Source organism: Salvelinus sp. IW2-2015, linkage group LG22 (assembly GCF_002910315.2).
Source record: "Salvelinus sp. IW2-2015 linkage group LG22, ASM291031v2, whole genome shotgun sequence".
Lineage (NCBI taxonomy): Eukaryota > Metazoa > Chordata > Actinopteri > Salmoniformes > Salmonidae > Salvelinus > Salvelinus sp. IW2-2015.
Window position 1 is genome coordinate 13698051 of NC_036862.1, and position 24178 is coordinate 13722228.

A 24178-nucleotide genomic window follows, 5' to 3' on the forward strand; every position below is an offset into this window, starting at 1 on the left:
GAAAACAAGCCACGGACGTGTCATGCAATCAAAAGCGAGGTGTGTGAGTGTGTGCTGATCCACTCACCTTCCTTAGCTTGTCGTAGTCAATGAGCTCTGCCTGTGTGTCTGTGGATCAGAGCGTTGAAGGCAAGGCCGTCCTTCAGCTGTCAATATGAGAGCGAGAGAGAGGCAGAGAAGCAGGAGAGAGAGCAGAGAGAGAGAGCAGAGAGAGCAGAGAGAGAGAGCAGAGAGAGGCAGAGAGAGCAGAGAGAGATCAAAGAGAGAGAGAGGGGCAGAGAGAGAGGGCAGGAGAGAGAGGGCAGAGAGAGAGGGGCAGAGAGAGAGGGGCAGAGAGAGAAGGGCAGAGAACGAGAGGGGCAGAGAGAGAGGGGCCAGAGAGAGAGGGGCAGAGAGAGAGGGCAGAGAGAGAGGGGCAGAGAGAGAGGGGCAGAGAGAGAGAGAGAGCGGTCAGAGAGGGACAGTTCTGTGGCCTCCCGAGTAGCGCAGTAGTCGACGGCACTGCATTACTACGGACTCAGGTTCGATCCCAGGCTGTGTTTTGACCAGGAGTCCCATAGGTTAGGGGGGGGTGTGTGTTTGACCAGGTGGGGCTTTACTTGGCTCATCGCGCTCTAGCGACTCCTGGTGGAGGGCCGGGCACCTGCAGGCTGACTTCGGTGGACAYTTTGACGGTGTTTCCTCCGACACATTGGTGCGACTGGCTTCCGGGTTAAGCAGAAGGGTGTTAAGGAGCGTGGTTTGGCGGGTCATGTATCGGAGGATGCATGACTCAACCTTCACCTCCCCCGAGCCCGTTGGGGAGTTGCAGCGATGAGACAAGATGGTAATTGGAAATAACGAAGTGGGGGAGAAAAAGAGGGGGGGCATATTTTTTTTATAATAATAAAATACAAAAAAAAGGGGCGGTTTTATGCTGCATATCCATAGGTTACGCACCTACTTCTGTCTATCCTACGTTTCACCAGCAGGGGGCAGTCTTTCTAGAAGAGCTGGTGGAGTTTGCTGGAGTGTGTGAGTGATGCAGTGTTTGAACAGGCTTCACTACTATGGAATTTTTCAGAGGTCAAAAAATGTCTGTGGAGAAATACTATAGTCTGTTCCGGTCTCAGGTTCTGTTGTCAGGCATGACATCTAGCTGCTGTCGAGGCTGTGCGTGTGAACACGTAGGCTACCTGATGTGGAAGTTCTGCACGTTGACGTTTTTGTAGGGCGCAGTCTTCCTCTGGCACCACAGGAGCAGGCCCTCCTTGGCAGAGGTCTCTGGAAAGGGAGAAGGCGTTAGATAACAGTCTATGGCAGGGATATTCAAGTCCTAACCGGGAGGTGCAGAGTACTGCTGGTTCTGTTCTCTCTGATAATTCATTGCACCCACCTGGTGTCCCAGGTCTAAATCAGGTCCTGATTAGAGGGGAAGAATGAAAAAAGGCAGTGGAACTGGCTTTGAAGTCCAAATGTGAATTTGAGGGGTCTATGGTATGTCCAAATGGCACCCTATATAGTGCACTACTTTTGACCAGAGCCCTCTTCCCTATATAGCGCACTACTTTTGACCAGAGCCCTCTTCCGTATATAGCGCACTACTTTTGACCAGAGCCCTCTTCCCTATATAGCGCACTACTTTTGACCAGAGCCCTCTTCCCTATATAGCGCACTACTTTTGACCAGAGCCCTCTTCCCTATATAGTGCACTACTTTTGACCAGGAGCCCTATAGGAATAGGGTGCCATTTCAGAGCCAGATGCAGCCTAAACCTAGTTTCCACTGTGTTGGAGTGTGCATTATAGATAGCTCACGTGTTTAACTTCTTTCCCGGTCACAGATGAGCGCAGTAGAGCTGGGGAAGCTAGGGTTAACGATCTCTCCTGCCATTGTCTGTCTTAGTCAAGTACCAGTGAGAGCAGAGCAGGCATGTAGGCCAGACTTGTATTCACTTGGCTAGGCTCACTCAACCTCCTGTGGTCTCAGCAGAACAGAGCAGGGGAGTTGTTTTTAGTGTGTGTGAGTGTGTATTGTATCTGAGAGACCCAGTTGCTTTCACTTCATTTACCTGTGGAATCGCCTCAGCACAGCTGTTTTGAGTAAGAGAAGGAGTGTGTGTGTGTGTGAAAGAAGAGGAAAATGCCTGCTCGGTTAGTGGCATAAGAACATAGAGCAGCAATGGATCTATGAATATGTTTAAGGACAGTGACATCCCCCAGGTTAAAAACCAGTTCTACCGTTTTCAGATAACTTACTGAAAAAAAATAAAGGAAGAACATAAAGCAATGTTTTGTTTTCTAAACCAACCTTAGCTGCCTAGTAGGGAAGGGGTGAAGGAGAAGAGAGAGATTTGAAAGGAGAGAGACTGACCTTCCACAGAGATGTCCTGGATGGCGAAGCGGAGGATGATCGTCCAGATCATACCCAGGGTCATCTTGGCGTTGCCATCCACAATTTCTAAGAGAGAAAAAGAGGATATCACTCATAAATACAATAAAATATCAACTCAGRTATGCATTAGCCTGGTCCCAGATCTGTTTGTGCCGTCACGTCAACAACTTGTCATAATAGCACAAYCGGATCTGGGACTAGTTCTGCACATGTTTGTGAAATTCAAATATGTAATGTACAGTGCAAATACAAATATGGCTGGGTAAGGCATGCATAATGCATTCAAGCAATGTCCCAAGTTGTTGCAGTGGTTTTGAACAGATAAGAGAATGGTTTTGTCTGTCCCCCTGTGACCCTCGAACGCTTCAACATTGAATCACTTTAAATCAGTTTATATCCCCCTCTCTGCCTGCCTCGGTCTCGCCATTTGGTGGTGTAGGGTGGTAGGCTGCTGGTCCGGGTGGTGGGGGCTAGAGGGCTAAGCTGGAGCGATGACAACTGGGCTGTGTGTATCATGCAGTAGGAATGAGGAGTGGAGGCTGGCGGGGCCGTTTGTCATGATAGCTGGAGCAGAAAGGTCACTGTCACACCGTCAGAGTCGGACGCGCACAGCCGTTTCTCCTCCTGATTTACTGGCCTTGTGAAGGGCCTCTTGCCCCCTCAGCTCCCTCCCTCTCCAGCCAAATGCCTTTGCTCCCAAGTGGGAGATGTATTTGGCAGGATGCTGTGAGCTTTGGAGTTGTTTGTCAGTGCTCTCTGTGTGTGTGTGTATGCGCGCAGAGTGCTTGTGTGGTAGGTAAACTGACCCTCTGCGCCGATGGACACCAGCTTGACCCCCTTGCTGGCAATGTAGTCCAGCGCTTTGTTAACGTTGTTGATCTTGTGGACCCTCATCTTGCCTCTCTCGGGCTTAGGTAACCGTTCGCCTGTGGATGAACACACACGGACAAACAGGCAAACAAAATGCAGTGAGCCCAGTCCCATGACAAAAACAGCCCTTTCCACTGGCTCAGCAAAACAGACAGGCACAGCTCCTTTTAAAGTCACAGTATCACCCTTCACAGGGCTGCTAGTCAAAACAGACAACATCTACATGGCCAAAGCCATGGCCTATGACCAGACTACTTAGTTGAAAAGGTATCAAAAGAACAGGAGACACTAGTAGTTTAGAGAGTCTGTTTCTGGCACCGCACTCTGTGGTAGTAGAGCTTGGTATGTGTAATGATGATCAAGACGATGGCTCACCCGAGATGACCTCCAGCAGGAGCATGAGTTTGAGGCCATCCCTGAAGTCCTCCTCGATGTTCTCGATCTGCGTGCCTGCTTTCCTCAGGTGGGAGTTGCACCAGGCCGTGAACGTCTGGAGAGAGACAGGAAGTGAGATCAGAGAGGGCGGAAGCGAGGTCAAAGAGTGGTGTGACCTCACAGAGTGGTGTTGGAGGGCTAGGAGGAGGCCCTCTTTCTTCTGGTCGAACAAAAATTGMCTCATTCATCCACACTCCTCTCCCCTTTAACTATTACCCAGGTCAATGCATTCTCAGTCAACTTACCTAGTAATATAATTAAAAACAGACACAGGAGAAAACAGGAAGGGGGGGGGCTGAAGTTCCTCAGACAGTAGGCTACACGTGGCAGGAAGTGCACCATGATTGGTTGACATAATTCTGAGTAGAAGTGCTGATTTAGGATCAGGTCCTCCTGTCCATATAATCATATTCATTCGGATTTAAAAAAGGCAAAACGGATCCTATTTCAGCACTCCTACTCAGAGCCTCTTTGTGAATACAGGCCCTGATCTCTTCAACTAACACTAAGTATTTACCTGAGTGCTTTAGGGGATAGGTGAGTGAGCTGTAACGTTGATATACTGCAGTGTACGCTATCCTGGTCACATATCTGTTTGTACCATCATGTTAACTCATCGTCATGCCAAACATGTTTCTGCGTTCAGAGACACATTCTTTAAAGGGCTCGCATGACACGGAGGTGACTTGATAGCACAAACAGACCCGGGACCAGGTTAACTGTACACATTCTAAAAACTAGACCAGCACCCACAATAAAAAATATTCATGTTTTATCCCCCCTACATTAAGTCACGAGGCACTTTCTAGTGACAAACAGTCATTGGAAAACACGTGTTTTGAATCTACTTATTTTGAAAACTTGTGGCACACACTATTCATTAGTGGAGGGTTAAAAATATTCTCCCCAAATTGCTGGTCTTTTTTTAAAAGGAAGAAAAATCTCACAGAGAAGGCAACTGAACTGTGAGCTAAATGGTGTTCCTTTCAGACTGGGCTATTCTTTATCAGTCAGAAATGGCATCATAAGAGGACCACTTGTGGTTCTTGGCTCCGTGTGTGTAGTAAACTGGAACATAGCTTCTGTAATACACACCAACACCAGTAAAACACACCGATTCCTGAGTGGGTCAAACAGGAGAGATAGGGGACACTAACCCTTGCTCTTCTTGTCCAGAGTCAACAAGACCCAACATGGCACCATTCAACCTCTCTGAGATACCGTTTGAACACACCTTTTTGCCCCCCCCCCCCTTTTAACTTCTGTTCACAACCTCCACCTATCACCTTCTCCCCAAAAGCCTTGTTTCCCCAACTCAAAGTTGGGATCGGTCGACCCTCCCTCCCTAAAGGATAGGCATGGCCCGGCAGGGTGTTACGGTGTGTGTTGRGGTATGACAACATTATGACAGGGTGCTGGCCCTGCCTCTCCCCCCATTCCGAAGGGCTGCCACACAAAGGGTTCATTGAGCAGCATGTATATAATGAGTCCCGTCAGCCCGCTCCCTGCCTTCCAGCCCCTCACTCCCCTGCCCGCGCGAGACCCACAGGGACAGGGGAGGGGCAGGAGAGGAGGGCTGACACAAACATCCTCTGCCAACAATGCTCCCCCACGTTGCAGCTATCCATCGGCCTCCAACTGAGCAGGGATGTGGCACAGCACAGTACCATTTACATACAAAACAATGGCTAAAATCAACTCAGTTGATAATTACCAACACGACCAGAGTAAACCAGGTCGCATTCAAATTACTCTATCTAGACACCAATAGCCTACATGATACAAAACCACCAGTTGAAAATAAATCTATTGTATTCTACTTCCTTGTGGTAACAGTGTTCAGCAACAACACTAGGCTACTAATAACCCTATGAGGCGCTAAGGCTCTGGCACCATATCCCAAACATGACGCCACACAGAGACACAGGTGTGTATCTCTAAGTCAGGAAGGGATTGGGCATGGCAGWGCTGTCAGCTTTAACAATGGGATTTTACAACTCAGCGTCACTAGTCAAATAGTTTGCCCTTCTATGGCCAGGTATGTGTTGGTTGAGAGTGTGCAGTACTAACAACTAGATGACACTATTGTTGTGGTGTTGAAGAACAGAGCAGGATCATTGCCACTCAAGACAGATCCTAGTAAAACACAGGTCACGTGGATTACAGAATTCTCTGTGCTCTCAGTCTACAAACAATGACCTGGACAGACACGCAGAGCAACAGCCAGGAGGAAACATTGGCTCAATATTGTTGGAGATAAAAGCCATGTGTTTTTTCTCTCCAAAGATACTTTCAGGGGTGGTATGGTATTCTCACCAGCTGGTATGTCCATGTTTGACTAACGAGGATCAAAATAACTCAGAGTTCTGCTCAGTTTGACCACAGCAACGGTCACCTTTGGTCTTTGCGTCAGGGCTGAGCCTCACAGGTGTTAAGGGTAATGTAGATGGATAGCCCAGGTTTTAGACAAGGAGACAAACAACTCAGGTCTCTGCCTGCCGACCGACCGACCAGCAGCACCAGCACTCCCCGAGCAGGAATGCAAGGGAGACGCAAGAACCGACAACCCACATAGCCTACCTACACACCCATTTCTTCCTTCTGACACCGCACGCAGCACCCTAGTCAAACATCTGCTTTTGTGACACACTCAACAGGTAAAGGTGTGGCTGGCTGGCTGCAGCTAGAAAGAATGAGGTAGGCTCGCACACAATGTTATTGCACAACCGCCGTGCCTTCCCCATGACTACATTGCCATGGTGAATATCCCCCCCCCCCCCCCCCTCACCCCTACTGCTGTAATGAATGACAGCCTACCCAATCCCTCACTGATGAGTGCACTCTCTCATCACTCTCACAGTCAGTAACACTCCATCTCTCAGTCAGAAAGCCAGGCAGGCACCAACATGCAGCAGCAGGGCCAGCTTAGCTCTGGAAGCGTAGCTGGTAAATCAGTGGACCGTCTGCTAGCCGCTATGCCCCGACTGTGTGTTTATGTGGGAGAAATCAATATGGCCTGAGGGACAACGGCTGACGGGCCCAGTCAGGGACATGGACCGGGACCGGGGAGGGGGTGATACTGTGTGTTCTCAACTGTCACAAAGGTGAGGAAACCAGTGAACAGATTATGAAGTTAATATCGTCGTCATTATGATGACTGCTGCTATATGAGGTGTGGAAGGGTGTTGTCATGGAGCTCCTGTGAGGATTTCGTCAGAGGCGACAGCAGAGGTGTGGGTCGTCCACCCCCGAGTGAGTACAGGAAGGGGGGTGGAAGGTAGCAGGCAGGTCTGGGAGTCAGTCAGCAACGCCTTGGCCGACACAAAGCCACCTATTCTTAGGCTACGGCTCAATTAGCTAGGTCTGCKTGGTGGCCAAGGCACTAGAGGTCTGTGAGATGCCCATTGTCTCACGCAGTAGTCGCATAATAACCACACTGTTCAAACGCACAGCAACAGGTAGCTCATTGTGCCTGTCCAACAGCACCACACGCCAGCCTATTTCACTAGTTGACTGCTAGGACTTTAAATTGTATTTTCCTGACAAGAGCACACAAAAAACACACTTGGAGCAGGAGGAAGCTTGGTTATCCGACACCACTTCCATCAAGTTCAAGGGAGTTTGGCGACTGACTACCCGGACATTCCCGAGCCATACATGTATGGGAGAATGCTTTATGCGTATGGGCCCTGGTCAATGTTGGAGTGCTGATCTAGGATCARCCCCCAGAACGGGACCGCCGAGTGCCAAAGCCAGTAAAAAATTGATCTGTCCTCGTTTGGAACACTCACTACAGAGTTCCAAAKTGCCTCTGGAAGCAATTTCAGCACAATAACTGTTCGTCGGGAGCTTCATGAAATGGGTTTCCATGGTAGAGTAGCCGCACACAAGCCTAAGATCCCCATGCGCAATGCCAAGCGTCGGCTGGAGTGGTGTAAAGCTCGCCGCCATTGGACTCTGGAGTGGAAACGAGTTCTCTGGAGTGATGAATCACGCTTCACCATCAGGCAGTCTGACGGARGAATCTGGGTTTGCCAGGAGAACGCTACCTGCTCCAACGCATAGTGCCAACTCTAAAGTTTTGTGGAGGAGTAATAATGGTTCGGGCTTGGCCCCTTAGTTCCAGTAAAGGGCAATCTTAACGCTACAGCATACAATGACATTGTATATGACTCTGTGCTTCCAAATTTGTGGCAACAGTTTTGGGAAGGCTCTCACCTGTTTCAGCATGACAACGCCCCCGTGCACAAAACAAGGTCAATACAGAAATTGTTTGTCGAGATCAGTGTGGAAGAACTTGACTGACCTGCACAGAGCCCTGACCTCAACCCAATCAAACACCTTTGGAATTAATTGAAAACGCCGACTGCGAGCCTCCCAGAAGAGTGGAGGCTGTTATAGCAGCACAGGGGAGGACCAACTCAATATTATTATTTTTTATTTGACCTTTATTTAACTAGGCAAGTCAGAACAAATTCTTCTTTTCAATGACAGCCTATGAACAGTGCCTTGTTCAGGGGCAGAACAACAAATTTTTACCTTGTCAGCTCGGGGATTCGATCTTGCAACCTTTCGGTTACTAGTCCAACGCTCTAACCACTAGGCWACCTGCCGCCCCGCCCATGATTTTCAAATGAGAGCAGGTGTCCACATACTTTTGCTCATGTAGTGTAGCGAGGGAACCATGCAGAGCATCAGCACATCCGGAGGGGTGAGGTGTGGTTGCACTAAAATGCAAAAGCGCTGCCAGGGTTCGGTTTCCCAAGACAGAACCACTCTCCAGCCGAATGCATAAACAGCTGTTTGAACAATGTCAGCACTCTCAAGGTCAGCTCTACCATAGACAGTGACGCACCACTCCACCACTATCTTCCATTCTTTTATCACGGACTCACTGCTCAATTCCCAAAATGTAATAAAGCAAGACAAAAAGCAACCTTGAGGGAATTGGATTCTTTGCTGGTCGTCATCTTTTTATTGCTGTAGGCCTTACCGTCCATGACTCTACCTACATAAAGCCGGTCTCCAGTCCAAACGCATGCATGGCCATAGTCTAGCTAGCTACCATAAGTAGTGAGCACTCATCCTCAACCATTTTCCCACAGACTTTCAGGTAGAGACTAATTAAATGGTGGAGTAGTACATCCCTGGGCTGTACCCTATGACTGGCTCCCTCCCTGGCTCGGCCCCTATATTACAGAAGCCCTGGGCTGTTCCCTGCGACTGGCTCCCTCCCTGGCTCGGCCCCTATATTACAGAAGCCCTGGGCTGTTCCCTGCGACTGGCTCCCTCCCTGGCTCGGCCCCTATATTACAGAAGCCTTTAAAAGAGCATGCCCTGGTACCGATGTCGCTCTGCTCTCATTACCCCGTCAGGTCTGGACAAGTGATCATTAAAAACACACACACACACTTCGTGTGCTGACAAGCCATCACTAAAAGAGGAACTCGTCCGAGTACAGATTCTTATCCAGTGAGAAAGTGTTGTTTCAGTTTGTCAGTAGTAATGACCATTAGGGCAAACTGCTGTAAACAGAAGCTGATAAACAGGTCTGATAAATTAGAATTTATCCTGACATCTCTAGTGGGCTTTCTTATGGTCGCCCGGCAAAACAGAGAGGAGGAGGAGGAGAGGAGGAAAGCGATTTGGTTGAGGTGTGAATATGATGCATTTAGGTACAATGTAACATGAGTGTCAAAGCCATCTAACATGAGTGACCCACACATGACCTCCACCTCATGTTATGTAATGGCTGTAGGCTACACCTCTAGTGGGGAAGAGTCTCAGATTGTGTCCCAATAAATCTCTCCTTCCTCCTGAGGTGCGGACTAGTTCACTACACCCCACAAAACATAAAAGCGTTGGATTGGTGGAGGCATGAGCTGGTGGGAGTTTCCCGTAATTTCTTATAAACAGGCCTTTTCTTTCAAATCCGAGAAGGGAAGTGAACAAGTGCACATTTTGGGAGGAAGGAGAGAATTGGGAGTGGGACACCACCTGTTCTGCACAGCAATGGTGGGCAGGAGAGTTGTCCCCAGGTCAGGTTGACTCAACTAGAGGAAGCACTGCCTAAAGAGAAGTAGTGAACTAGAAGTATTAGTGCTGCAGTCCTGTGTTGTTACTGGCCTTTCTTTTGAAGTCTCTTGCCACAGGGGGGTACAACAGAGAGTAAATACCGGGGGCATATTTTGGACTTTGCACACACCGTAGAAACTTRCAACAGAGGGAAGCACTGTTTATTTGTTGATTTATTTATGTAGCTTCCTGTCTTTGTGAGAGGCCGGGTTGGGTTTCACTGAGGGGGCTCTACCGCGCGGTTAACCCTTTCAGTGACCTGCCTATGGCCAGATCCTGTTACAAGCCAAMACCTGGGGAATGAGCCAGGCTGGGAGGAGAGGGGTACAGCTACAGCAGTACAGCAGCATAGGGCCACAGCCTACAGATCAGCAAGTCAACACCATTGGGTAAATGTGGACTGTTGTGTGTCAATAGTAGTGCTCTCAGCACAGTCTGTTGCTTAATGTCAACTGACAATTAGCCTATACGTTGTGTCAATAGTCGAGTCTTAAACACCTGCAGCTCCCATGTTCAATACACAGACCAAATTAGACAACTTTATCTGACCAGGGACACACACACACTTAACGTACATGCTGTAATTCTAGTTAGTGGTCAAGGATTTAGTTGGGCCGAGAAGGCAGTCCTAGGAGAATCTCTCAGCTACCTTAAAAGGATGACTGTAAAAGAGACACCAGACAGCGGTCACAGTGAGGAGAACAGGCCTAGTAGCATCCATTCAGCAGCAGCCCGGGGCATGTCTGGGTAAAGTATGTAGGCCACAGGCAGCTCAGCTGACACAGGAAATATGTCAGCCCACTCTAGCCTCCCCACTCAGTGAGAGGATGAGAGTGTTTAATGAGAGGCTGGGACTGTGGCAGTGACCTGCGAGGGAATCTTCCAGATGTGCACCGCTCCTTTGATCTGCGCTCCAGTTTAGCTCAGCTGAGAGGCTGGGTTAAACCAGCGAAGTGGAGGGAGAGTCCAGAGAGCCGTCGAAGGAATGACTGTCATCTCAATTAGCATGTCAGGAATGCCAACTATGTCTATTGAGAGCAAACTTCTGGAGGTGCGGCTGGTTTGGGTCATGACGTTTTGGGCAAGAATACAGAAAGAGAGCAGTGAGGCCAGAGAGGGCCAAGGCGTCAGAGGCGTGAACAGACCGGGACCTCACGACTGAACTGTGGTGGGGCAAAACTAGAGTAAAAAAATTATAAAAACACTAAAACGAGTCCACTTTCACCACTGTTATAAGTGATGCCATAGATGAAAGCTACCTACAAAAAAAGAGCCAAGGTCATTTTCAAGGCCCAGTGCAGTCAAAAACATAATTTTCTTGTGTTTTATATACATTTCCACACGATAAGTTTAGAATAATCCTGTAAAAATTACAATGCCCTTTTGGTGTAAGAGCTGTTCGAAAAGACAGTCTGAAATTTCAGTTTTGGTGGGATGGAGTTATGGCCTGCCCAGTGACACCACCAGGTGGTAAATTAGTTAATAGACCAATAATGGTCCCGTGTGTCTCAGTTGGTAGAGCATGGCGCTTGCAACGCCAGGGTTGTGGGTTCATTCCCCACGGGGGGACCAGGATGAATATGGATGAATATGTATGAACTTTCCAATTTGTAAGTCGCTCTGGATAAGAGCGTCAGCTAAATGACTTAAATGTAAAAAATGTAATAAGACAGTTCCAAACCTCTCTGCCAATAACAGCTAGTTGTCCCCTCCCCACTCAGACCACTCCTATCAAAATTATTGCTTGAGAAATTGCTCTTCTTTCCTATTTTAAATTGGAAACAATCACAGTAAGGTACTTAAAAGATGCACTATGCAGAAATCACTCAACTACTTCCTGGTTGCAAAAATTCTAATTGTTCATCTAAACAGCTGTGAAATATATATATTTTTTAATTTAACCTTTATTTAACTAGACAAATTCTTATTTACAATGACAACCTACCGGGGAACAGTGGGTTAACTGCCTTGTTCAGGGGCAGAACGACAGATTTTCTACGTTGTCAGCTCGGGGATTCGATCCAGCAACCTTTACGGTTACTGGCCCAACGCTATAACCACTAGGCTACCTGCCGTCCCTGCTGAACCAAAAGTTGGGGGTCACTTAGAAATGTCCTTGTTTTTGAAAGAAAAGCTACTTTTTTGTCCATTAAAATAACATCAAATTGATTAGAAATACAGTGTAGACATTGTTTATGTTGTAAATGACTATTGGAGCTGGAAACGGCTGATTTATGGAATATCTACATAGGCGTACAGAAGCCCATTATCAGCAACCACCACTCCTGTGTTCCAATGGCATGTTGTGTTAGCTAATCCAAGTATATCATTTTAAAAGGCTAATTGATCATTAAAAAAKCCTTTTTACAATTATGTTAACACAACTGAAAACTGTTGTTCTGATTAAAGAAGCAATAAAACTGGCCTTCTTTAGACTAGTTGAGTATCTTGAGCATCAGCATTCGTGGGTTCGATTACAGGCTCAATATGGCCCGAAACAAAGAACTTTCTTCTGAAACTCGTCAGTCTATTCTTGTTCTGAGAAATGAAGGCTATTTCATGCCAGAAATTGAAAAGAAACTGAAGATCTCATACAACGCTGTGTACTACACCCTTCACAGAACAGCGCAAACTGGCCCTAACCAAAATAGAAAGAATGGGAGGCCCCGGTGCACAACTGAGCAAGAGGACAAGTACATTKGAGTGTCTAGTTTGAGAAACAGATGCCTCAGAAGTCCTCAACTAGCAGCTTCATTAAATAGTACTCGCAAAACACCAGTCTCAACGTCAACAGTGAAGAGGAAACTCCGGGATGCTTGCCTTCTAGGCAGAATTGCAAAGAAAAAGTAATATCTCAGACTGGCCAATAAAAGATTAAGATGGGCAAAAGAACACAGACACTGGACAGAGGAAGATTGGAAAAAAGTGTTATGGACAGACAAATCTAAGTTTGAGGTGTTCGGATCACAAAGAAGAACATTCGTGAGACGCAGAAAAAATGAAAAGATGCTGGAGGAATGCTTGACACCATCTGTCAAGCATGGTGGAGGCAATGTGATGGTCTGGGGGTGCTTTGGTGATGGTAAAGTGGGAGATTTGTACAGGGTAAAAGGGATCTTGAAGAAGGAAGGCTACCACTCTATTTTGTAACGCCATGCCATACCCTGTGGACGGCGCTTAATTGGAGCCAATTTCCTCCTACAACAGGACAACGACCCAAAGCATAGCTCCAAACTATGCAAGAACTATTTAGGGAAGAAGCAGTCAGCTGGTATTCTATCTATAATGGAGTGGCCAGCACAGTCACCGGATCTCAACGCWATTGATCTGTTGTGGGAGCAGCTTGACCGTATGGTACGTAAGAAGTGCCCATCAAGCCAATCCAACTTGTGGGAGGTGCTTCAGAAAGCATGGGGTGACATCTCTTCAGATTACCTCAACAAACTGACAACTAGCATGCCAAAGGTCTGCAAGGCTGTAATTGCTGCAAACTGAGGATCCTTTGACGAAAGTTTGAAGGACACAATTAGTATTTCAATTAAAAATAATTATTTATAACCTTGTCAATGTCTTGACTATATTTCCTACTAATTTTGCAACTCATTTCTTGACTATATTTCCTATTCATTTTGCAACTKATTTCATGTATGTTTTCATGGAAAACAAGGACATTTCTAAGTGACCCTAAACTTTTGAACGGTAGTGTATTTTCCATAACCACAAATGAAAGCTGGTGTACAAAACCAAAAGACGCAAAAACAAAAAATACTTATCAAAAGGCATAGAAATAGCGCACATAGAAAAGTTCTACCGCTTCTTAGACTTGCTTTCAATGAATGAAAGATCTACAACTCACATTTCTATGTGAATTTGGTGCGGTCYCCCAAAAAAGCTATATTGTAGCTTTAATTGTTACCTAGAAATACATTGTTTTTTAAATGGCAGCATTGGATCTCTAAGAGACCGAGTCAGTGGGCAAATAAAACTGGTCTCCACAGCTCTTGCAGCCACTAGAGTTAGCAACCTTAGGCCCCCTAACTCTGTATTTGACATTACACTGCATTGCTACCCGCCTCACACCACCCGTTCACAAACACCTCGACTTGGCTAATCAGCTGCCCGCAAATCATCCTTTAGTCTAAATCCAGGAAGGAGATTGTCTTGATATGAATCATTAGGGATGATAGAAATGTATCAGTGTAACACCGCCACAGCTAACAAACTTAGAAACCAGAAAACTCAGTCAATCTTAGCGTGATACTCCACATTGGTGCATCTAAAATGTGCAGTAAATAACTGAGCTGACTTCAAGATAAGATGGGGATAGTCATGTTTGTTCATGGTTTCATGACGAATAGCAACCTTTACACTACTACTGACGTGTTTGCCAAGGAAATGCTCTCACGGCCACACATGGATCCCGATCACTTTCAGTGAAAATGCCAAATGTAAACCCATCCAGCCTGTCAGGAAAGGAGATAAAGAGTGTGCAGACTAAATAGAGTGCTCCAGACATCTTCTTGGCAGTTGGCTTAGGGGAAGACTGTGCCTTTCCCATTCAAACCACCTTAAAGCTACCAACTCACATTCCAGACTCAACTAAGACATGGACACCTATAAATACATGGGGTATAATGCCCAAATAAATCACAGGTCAGATGGAGAGATACTGCGGCAGGGTTCACATGTTAAATGTAGGGGGCATGACAGGTCCGGAAAGAAATGGAAAATTAAATTAAAGGGTTTCCTTCCGTCCCAAATTCTCCTCCCCTACGCAGAGACGAGCTCTTAAGGATTGTGCCTTATCCTGATTCTTAAAATGGCATTGTGGGGCATCAAACATGAGATAAGGATCCCTTTCAGTCTCCTCCTAGTTCGAGGCCAACGCCTGGAAACACAACCATTGAATCCCACACAATGGAGGCAGACAGACCTCTATTGAGCACATCCAGACCATAGTCTGTGGCCCACACATTCTGATAGACAATGATTTATGGAAAGTATTCTTCACCCGTTTATACTCTTCCGTATCAGTTAGTAGTCATAAAACTGCATGCATGTCAATTATGTACCATCAGAGTATCAAAATGGAACTTGACCATTTAGGCATGGAAAGAAATTGCTTGAAATTAGAAATGACCTTCAGTGAGTTTGCGGTTGTACTGCGAGACCTTTGAGTAAGTTACATATGCCAGACTTCGGGCCACCCCCAAAGAAGTTTATTTGCTTTCCAGAAGCTCTTTCGCCACGTTTTGACCTTTAATAACAAAGCAGCAGTTCAGCCAATAACAAAATAAGCTGATGTCATTACATGGCTCTGTGAGTTAGTCACAATCTGGCAGCCCCAGAGAGGTATTGGCAGTTATCATCGTTAACCCTTTGTATTGGCCTTGGTGAAGTAATTGCATCATTTTAGGGATATGCATGTCTGTGTTGGGTTGGAGGAAAAGCTGTCAAATGCTGCCAAACACGGAGGATGTGTACTGTGAGGAGTCACCCAACAGGTGCTTTGATATTGCTTAGGTCAGTCTGAATTCCCTGCAGCCTCTGAGTAAGCAGTGATGGAGGACAGCATCAAATGGGGCTGGTCACCATAATGATGACACAGCCTTCCCACATAATGTATCCACCTATGCAGGTTTACCCTACTGTGGGCTAGACAATGATGGGAGGATGGGTGACAACTTAACTTCTCTAGGATAGGGGGCAGCATTTTCAAGTTTGGATGAAAAGCGTGCCCAGAGTAGACTGCCTCCTACTCAGTCCCAGATGCTAATATACGCATATTATTATTAGTATTGGATAGAAAACACCGAAGTTAAGAAAACTGTTTGAATAACAGAACTTATTATTTGGCAGCCAAAACCCTAAGGACAAACCATTCAGATTTTTTTTTTTAGGTCACTGTTTTCAATGTGTTTTCATTGGGAATCCAGATTTCTAAGGGACCTTCCTGCAGTTCCTATCGCTTCCACTGGATGTCAACAGTCTTTAGAAATTGGTTGAGGTTTTTCCTTTGAGAAATGAAGAAGTAGCCATGTTCAGAATGAGGCTCCAGTGAAGGGTACTGTTTGTTAGAGGCACGTGACCAGAAAGCATGCTACACATTGTTTTCCTCCGGTATTGAACACAGGTCATCCCATCTTCAATTTTATCGATTATTTACATWAAAAAATACCTAAAGTTGTATTACAAAAGTAGTTTGAAATGTTTGGACAAAGCTTACAAGTAACTTTTGAGAAATTTTGTAGTCACGTTGTGCAAGTTGGAACCAGTGTTTTTCTGGATCAAACGCGCCAAATAAATTGACATTTTGGATATATATCGACGGAATTAATCGAACAAAAGGATCATTTGTGATGTTTATGGGACATATTGGAGTGCCAACAGAAGAAGCTCGTCAAAGGTAAGGCATGAATTATATCTTTATTTCTGCGTTTTGTGTCGCGCCGGGAGGGTTGAAATTTGATGGTCTGTGATTGTTAGCTGGGGTGCTATCCTCAGATAATAGCATTGTTTGCTTTCGCCGTAAAGCATTTTTGAAATCTGACACGTTGGCTGGATTCACAAGTGTAGCTTTAAATTTGGTATATTGAATGTGTGATTTCATGAAAGTTTCATTTTTATAGTATCGATTTGAATTTGGCGCTCTGCATTTTCACTGGATGTTGGCCAGGTGGGACGCTACCGTCCCACATATCCCAGAGAGGTTAAGGGTGTGGTTCCATCCGTCACTCAAAACTACTAGAGAATCTTTTGCTAATCGAATCTATGACAATTGAGTTGTTTATTCAAGGAATTTTTTGTTTATTACCAGAAAACAACACTATTTGAGTAACGTTATGAATGAGACAGTGTAAATATGTTATTTTCTGATATCCTCTGTACTAAGTCACAGCATCTCCTTCTCTGTAGTGGCTTACCAGAGCAAAAAGCAGTCCAACCAGAGTGGCTGCTGACCTTTTCCGCCTGGCCATTGAAAGGGGAAGCCATTACAAAGAGAAACAAGAAGTGCAGGACAGTGAAGCACAGCTGAGGGGTGAATACAGCAACCACAAGCACTCTAAACAAGGCAGCTGTGGTCATCTGAGTAGCAACCACATGAGTGGGAATCAACCCAACTATGAGTAGGACGTTCCTCAAACCGGTAGTTCTCACTTTACTCAGCCAGGCATGAGGTATTTCAAACTTAATCCGCAGACTCAATGTAACCAAACAGGGTGCTCGGTTGGTAAAACTACCTCCTCTGCATTGGCCCACATGACCACTCCAGCAGCCAACACCATCAGTAAAGCTGGCCAAGATTGTGGGGGTGACTGCTGTCTGTTTGACACCTACACAGAAATTCTTCTCAGTGTGTGTGGCCAAGCGACAGCACATTTTTAACAGGTTACTGTGATCTTGATGCTGCCCTTGTCCCAGACATCTCAACATTGAACTGGAGTACCAATGAGTCATTCAGTCAAAGACAGAGGATTATGGGGGAGGATAGTCATTTCCTCAAATCAAATGGGTGTAGCTGGAATAAGCGCTGTCCTAAAACAAAGGCAACAGTCCTAACTTCATGACTCCAACTCCACTTCGATGTAAGAACAAGCAGAAATGGTCGGTGGGAACGCTGGCATTTGTGCCCAGCTGAACTTGCTTAGGTAATCATTCTTGGGACTCGTTTCACAGCATTGGTGGGAGAAAGAGAGAAAGAAGAGAGAGAGAGAGAAAGAAGAAAGAAAGGGGAGCGTGACATTTCTGCTTTATTCCAAACATTCCCACTGGGGCAGGTGTGTAGCTCTGGCCTCAATAGCCTGCACCTCATCTGCTCTAAATCTGTAACCTCCTCCCCCACAGAGGTTCTCAGTGTCAGAGGAGATGTCTAAAACAGCCTCCGCAATAGCACTGCCTGGAATCATCTCTTTAATAGTGATAGTCAGTCTGGTCTGCAAGATCTGAATCTATGAACCATGAATGCGCGATGGGATTCCACAGCCCATTTTATGAAACATAYCCTAGGCCTGTAAATTAAAGAGTCGTGACGCTACTCAACTAAAATGTTTCATCTTGTGAATGCTCATTTGAAATCACCAAAAATACGTTAAGACCAAAGCCTTCCGGCAGTGGAATAATCAATCATAAATACCTTTCTCATTAACATTAAGTCAGGCAAAGGTTTTAAGAACAAGGACGAAAACCAGAATGTGACAGAGGGGAAGGGGAGGGGTATTTGTAGAAAACCTTTGAAAGGCAGGAACAAAATCCAATGTGGCGGAGAGAGAGAGAGGGAAAGAGGGAGCATGAGCCTGAGAAAATGTGACCAAACGAGAAAGGCAGGCTGGCCCAGTAGCCAGCATTGTCACATTAACTGCCTCTTCCTGTCGTTGCCTGCCTCTCGCACTCGTTGCCTTATAAGGCAACACATTTAACTGCCTGTCACTGTGGTGATGTAACAGCTTACCACCAAGTGCACCACCCCCCGCCGCGTGCACACACCAGTGTTTTTTTTAAACACCTTGGGGGGGGGGGGGGGGGGGGGGAGACGACATTTCTCAGACAGAAACATTTGTTCCAAAATTGGCTAGCATCTTAAAAGTGAACAATCCCACATCCTTTCACAACATTTCTGTCCCTGATGTGTTTGTTTGATCTATGTGTGTGATTGAACCACCACCCAACACCTCCTAACCCGCCCCCACCTCCAACAGACATTCCACAACCAACCTGGCCCTTTATGACTCAAGCCCTACGTGTCTGACACACACACAGCAGGCTCTCACTCACACACTCAAATGGATGCCAAAACACAGGCATATATCAAACAGTTAGACACAACACACACAATGCAAAGATTCTTGCTTAACTTGTCCAAATGGCCATTGTCTAATCAGACCCATACACAGTTGAGAGCAGAACACATAACTCACCCAACTGTAAAACATCCAAGCAACCTTTTCTAACAGAAACACTGATCCCAAACATTATGAATACTAGGAGGGGAGAACACCTCACCAGACAATCAGGGGGTGGACAGGTGATGTGGTGAGAGTGGGAGGAAGCCCTGGAGCTCAGGCCCCTCTGGAGCCATGCAGAGGGGGGGGGGGGGGGGGCAGACCGAGCCCCTTCAGAACCACCCGCACCAGGATCTCTGGCTCGGCCACAGCCCACATCACTGACATAGGAGAGTGATGACTGCGACCCACTTCACCAGCCTCCCCATCTACCACCCCTCCCCGGGGTTCTCCACTGCTGCATCATGTCAAACACATGTACACATTAGAGGTCGGCCGATTAAAAATCAGCAAGGCCAATTAATTAGGGCTGATTTCAGGGTTTTCATAATCGGTATTTTTGGACGCTGATTATGGCCGATTACATTGCACTCCACGAGGAGACTGCATTGCAGGCTGACCACCTGTTACGTGAGTACAGCAAGGAGCCAAGGTAAGTTGCTAGCTAGCATTAAAATTATCTTATAAAAAAAACAATCAATCTTAACAATCACTAGTTAACTACACATGGTGATGATATTACTAGTTTAACTAGCTTTGTCCTGCGTTGCAAATTAATGAGGTGCCTGTTAATTTATCATCACAAGCCTACTTCACCAAACGGGTGATGATTTAACAAGTGCATTTCGCATAACAAAAGCACTGTCGTTGGCACCCAATGTATCTCTAACCATAAACATCAATGCCTTTCTTAAAATCAATACACAAGTATATATTTTTTAAACATGCATATTTAGTTAATATTGCCTGCTAACATGAATTTCTTAACTAGGGATATTGTGTCACTTCTCTTGCATTCAGTGCAAGCAGAGTCAGGGTATATGCAACAGGTTGGGCCGCTTGGCTCGTTGCGAACTGTGTGAAGACCATTTCTTCCTAACAAAGACTAATTAATTAGCCAAAATGTAACAATTATTTAAAAAAAGATGTAACCTTTATTTAACCAGGTAGGCTAGTTAAGAACAAGTTCTCATTTACAACTGCGACCTGGCCAAGATAAAGCAAAGCAGTGCGACACAGAGTTACACGTGGAATTAACAAACCTAAAGTCAATAACACAATAGAAAAAAAAGTATATGTACAGTGTGTGCAAATGAGGCAAGGGAGGTAAGGCAATAAATAGTGGCGAAATAATTACAATTTAGCAATTAAACACTGGAGTGACAGATGTGCAGAAGATGAATGTGCAAGTAGAGATACTGGGGTACAAAGGAGCAAAAAAAAAAATAACAGTATGGGGATGGAGTAGTTGGATGGGCTATTTACAGATGGGCTATGTACAGGTGCAGTGATCTGTGAGCTGCTCTGACAGCTGGTGCTTAAAGTTAGTGAGGGAGATATGGGTCTCCAGCTTCAGTGATTTTTGCAATTCGTTCCAGTCATTGGCAGCTGAGAACTGGAAGGAAAGGCGACCAAAGGAGGAGTTGGCTTTGGGGATGTCCAGTGAAATATACCTTCTGGAGCGCGTGCTGGAGGTTGTTGCTATGGTGACCAGAGTGCTGAGGTAAGGCGGGGCTTTACCTAGCAAAGACTTAGATGACCTGGAGCCAGTGGGTTTYGCGACAAATATGAAGCGAGGGCCAGCCAACGAGAGCATTCAGGTCGCAGTGGTGGGTAGTATATGGGGCTTTGGTGACAAAACGGGTGGCACTGTGATAGCAAATTGGATGCAGTCTGAGTAGAGTGTTGGAGGCTATTTTGCAAATGACATCACCGAAGTCAAGGATCGGTAGGATAGTCAGTTTTACGAGGGCATGTTTGGCAGCATGAGTGAAGGATGCTTTGTTGCGAAATAGGGAGCCGAGTCTAGATTTAATTTTGGATTGGAGATGTTTGATGTGAGTCTGGAAGGAGAGTTTACAGTCTAACCACACACCTAGGTATCAACATTGAAGGTTGTGCAATGTAACAGCAATATTTAGACTTAGGGTTGCCACCCGTTCGATAAAATACGGAACGGTTCCATATTTCACTAAAATAATCAACTTTTTTCTCTCTCGAAATGATAGTTTCCGGATTTGACCATATTAATGACCTAAGGCTCGTATTTGTGTGTTTATTATATTATAATTAAGTATAAGATTTGATAGAGCAGTCTGACTGAGCGATGGTAGGCAGCAGCAGGCTAGCAAGCATTCATTCAAACAGCACTTTCCTGCATTTGCCAGCAGCTCTTCGCAATGCTTGAAGCACAGCGCTGTTTATGACTTCAAGCCTATCAACTCCRGAGATTAGGCTGGCAATACTATAGCGCCTATAAAAACATCCAATAGTCAAAGGTATATGAAATACAAATGGTAGAGAGAGAAATAGTCCTATAATAAATACAACCTAAAACCTTCTTAACTGGGAATATTGATGACTCATGTTAAAAGGAACCACCAGCTTTCATATGTTCTCATGTCTGAGCAAGGAACTTAAATGTTATCTTTTTTACATGGCACATATTGCACTTTTACTTTCTTCGCCAACACTGTTTTGCATTATTTAAACCAAATTGAACATGTTTCATTATTTATTTGAGACAAAATAGATTTTTATTTATGTATTAAGTTAAAATAGTGTTCATTCAGTATTGTTGTAATTGTCATTTTTACAAATATATAAAAATAAAAAAATTCTTTTATTTAAAAATTGGCCAATTAATCGTTATCGGTGTTGAAAAATCATAATCGTTCGACCTCTAGTACACACTTAACCTTTTGTCAATAGGGGGAGCTGTTAGCATTATTTTTTTTTTTACATTTCCAAATTAAACTGCCTCGTACTCAATTCTTGATCGTACAATATGCATATTATTGTTATTATTGGATAGAAAACAGTCTATAGTTTCTATAGGAGTTGAAATTTTGTCTCTGAGTGGTACAGAACAATTTCTACAGCACTTTTCATGACAGGGTTCAGATTTCAGAAATTTTTACCTCTGATCTGGGGTCTGTTTATAAGGCCACAGTGAATGCTATGAAAAGAACCGACATGCCTACGTCTTTCTCTGGGTGTCTGTACGTCATCACGTTTTCAATGAAGTGGATGGGACGTTCACAGCCATTATAAATGACCAAAATGTACAGAGGACCGTTCTTTTCTCAACGTGCGCCTCAAGCGTGAATGCCATCGGACCTGTCTCGTTCCAAGTCGTTTTCTAACCAGCAATATTCTCCGGTCATGTTTTCAGTCGTTATAATGTTAAAAACATCATAATGTAGTGAATTTGAACCGTTTTTATATCAATTTATATCCGTTTAGTGCGTTTTTGAGGAATTTCTTTTGTTGTGCGTTCTGAAAGTTTGGACACACGTTTTAGGGAGTCGGTCGTTGGTGCTGGACATTTCGAAGGACAGAGGACATCTATCGACCAAAAGACGCTTATTAACATAGAAAGGATACAATTGCCCAAGAATATGATGGAAGTCAGCTCAAAGTAAGCAATATTTATATGATAAACCGTGTTTCTGTCGAAATATTTTAAACGCACATATCGCCATTTTGTTTGGTATAGCTTCACTTGGCCAACCCTGTATTGAAAAGTAAGGATAATTTTAAAAATGTAAATCAGCGGTTGCATTAAGAACTAATGTTCTTTCGATTTCCTGTCAACCCTGTATTTTTTAGTCAAGTATATTGATTAGCTTTTAATTAACTAGATCACTCTGATAGATGACGTCAGACATTGAGGCTTGATTTCCTAGTATTTTCATTGTGTAACCACGGTTTTGTATGGCTAAATATGCACCTTTTCGAAACAAACTGTATATGTATGTTGTAAAATGATGTTACAGGGTGTGTCATCGGAAGAATTCTGAGAAGGTTAGTGAAAAAATTAATATCTTTTGGCTGGTGGTACGTTATAGCGCTCTTTGGCTGGAATCGATGCTCTGGTAACGTTGGAACATGTAGTATGCTAACTTATCGATTTATTGTGTTTTCGCTGAAAAACGCTTAGAAAATCTGAAATATGGTGTCTGAAATCACAAGAACTGGGTCTTTCCATTGCTATGCTTTGTCTATTTTATGAAATGTTTTATGATGAGTAAATTGGTCATACACGTTGCTCTATCTAGTAATTCTAGTGGATTTGTGATGGTCGGTGCAATTGTAAACTGTGATTTTCTACCTGAAATATGCACTTTTTTCTAACAAAAACTATCCTATACCATGAATATGTTATCAGACTGTCATCTGATTGTTTTTTTATAGGTTATGGCTATCAATATCTTAGTTGAGCCGAATTGGTGATAGCACCTAAGGAAAGAAACTGATGGAGTTAGAATAGTGGTGTATTTTGCTAACGTGTTTAGCTAATAGATTACATATTTTGTCTTCCCTGTAAAACATTTTTAAAATCTGAAAATGGTGGCTTTATTCACAGATCTGTATCTTTCATCTGGTGTCTTGGACTTGTTGATTTAATGATATTTAGATGCTACTATCTACTTCTGAGCTATGCTATCCTATGCTAATCAGTGTGTGGGGGGTGGGGGGTGCTCCCGATCCGGGTTTCTGAGCAGTAAAAGTTAACCCCCGCCCCTCCACCCGGTCTAAGAGTATTTGATTCAATGAGCCCGTCTCAGATTGACCCCACAGAGATCAGTAGCCTGGGGTGCTTAGCCGGGGGGGGGGGGGGGTGTACCACCATACATGCAGGTGGGGGATATCACAAGGCCGTTGAGTGTAATCCCCTGTTAATGACTTTCGTAATGCACTAGAGCCCCCCCCCCCACCCGGGGTTGCTGCGTGGACCAGTCCTATGTTTGCATCGGATACTGATATGTTCACATTCTTACATGCTGGAAATGAATTACACTGGCCTAGTCCATAAAGAGCATGGTAGTAGAGCAATGCCAAAGACTTAGATGTGTACAGCTCAGAGAGAGACTGAACAAGATCATACCAACAACAATTAAGAGTGGTACTGCATGGCACACAAGCAAAGCATGAAATCTATGACAAGTTTCCAACGTATTACACTGCGACCACAGAACAACACACTGTTCTTCTCATCGGTGGTGTGAACGCTTGCACACTGAGGCGTTCATTCACACATCTGTCTGTCTGGGGCTACGCTGCTGCAGGTCGTTAGGCTTTCCAGTACACTGCTGCAGTGGAGGGCCCCTGTACAGAGCGCTCTTTGTTAAAATCGCTCTCGTTTAAGAATGCCTTTGGGGGCTTTGATTCGATTTGTCAGAGAGATTGTCTGGTGCACTTCCCTGGCCTGCACGGGAAGTGCAGGAAGGAGAACAGATGCAGGCAGTTGGGTGATTCCCCGGTGAGTATAGGAGAGGAAGGATTCACTGGGGGGAAACATATCTAAACTCAGCAAAAAAAGAAACGTCCCTTTTTCAGGACCCTGTCTTTCAAATATAATTCGTAAAAATCCAAATAACTTCACAGATCTTCATTGTAAAGGGTTTAAAACACTGTTTCCC

At 45.0% G+C, this 24178-nt stretch overlaps 1 protein-coding gene across 1 annotated transcript in view; it reads right to left on the reverse strand.

Moving 5' to 3' along the window:
- Positions 1 to 408: 408 nt before the first annotated feature.
- The window catches only part of LOC111982855 (alpha-actinin-4-like), a 32167-nt gene continuing 8397 nt past the window's right edge, over positions 409 to 24178 (reverse strand). Inside the window, exons 2-5 of the mRNA XM_024014503.2 lie at positions 3619 to 3733; positions 3180 to 3299; positions 2353 to 2439; positions 409 to 1263 (exon numbers count right to left, since the gene is read on the reverse strand). Coding sequence (XP_023870271.1) covers positions 1172 to 1263; positions 2353 to 2439; positions 3180 to 3299; positions 3619 to 3733 — 414 coding nt within the window. The 3' untranslated portion in view covers positions 409 to 1171. The remainder of the gene's footprint in view (positions 1264 to 2352; positions 2440 to 3179; positions 3300 to 3618; positions 3734 to 24178) is intronic.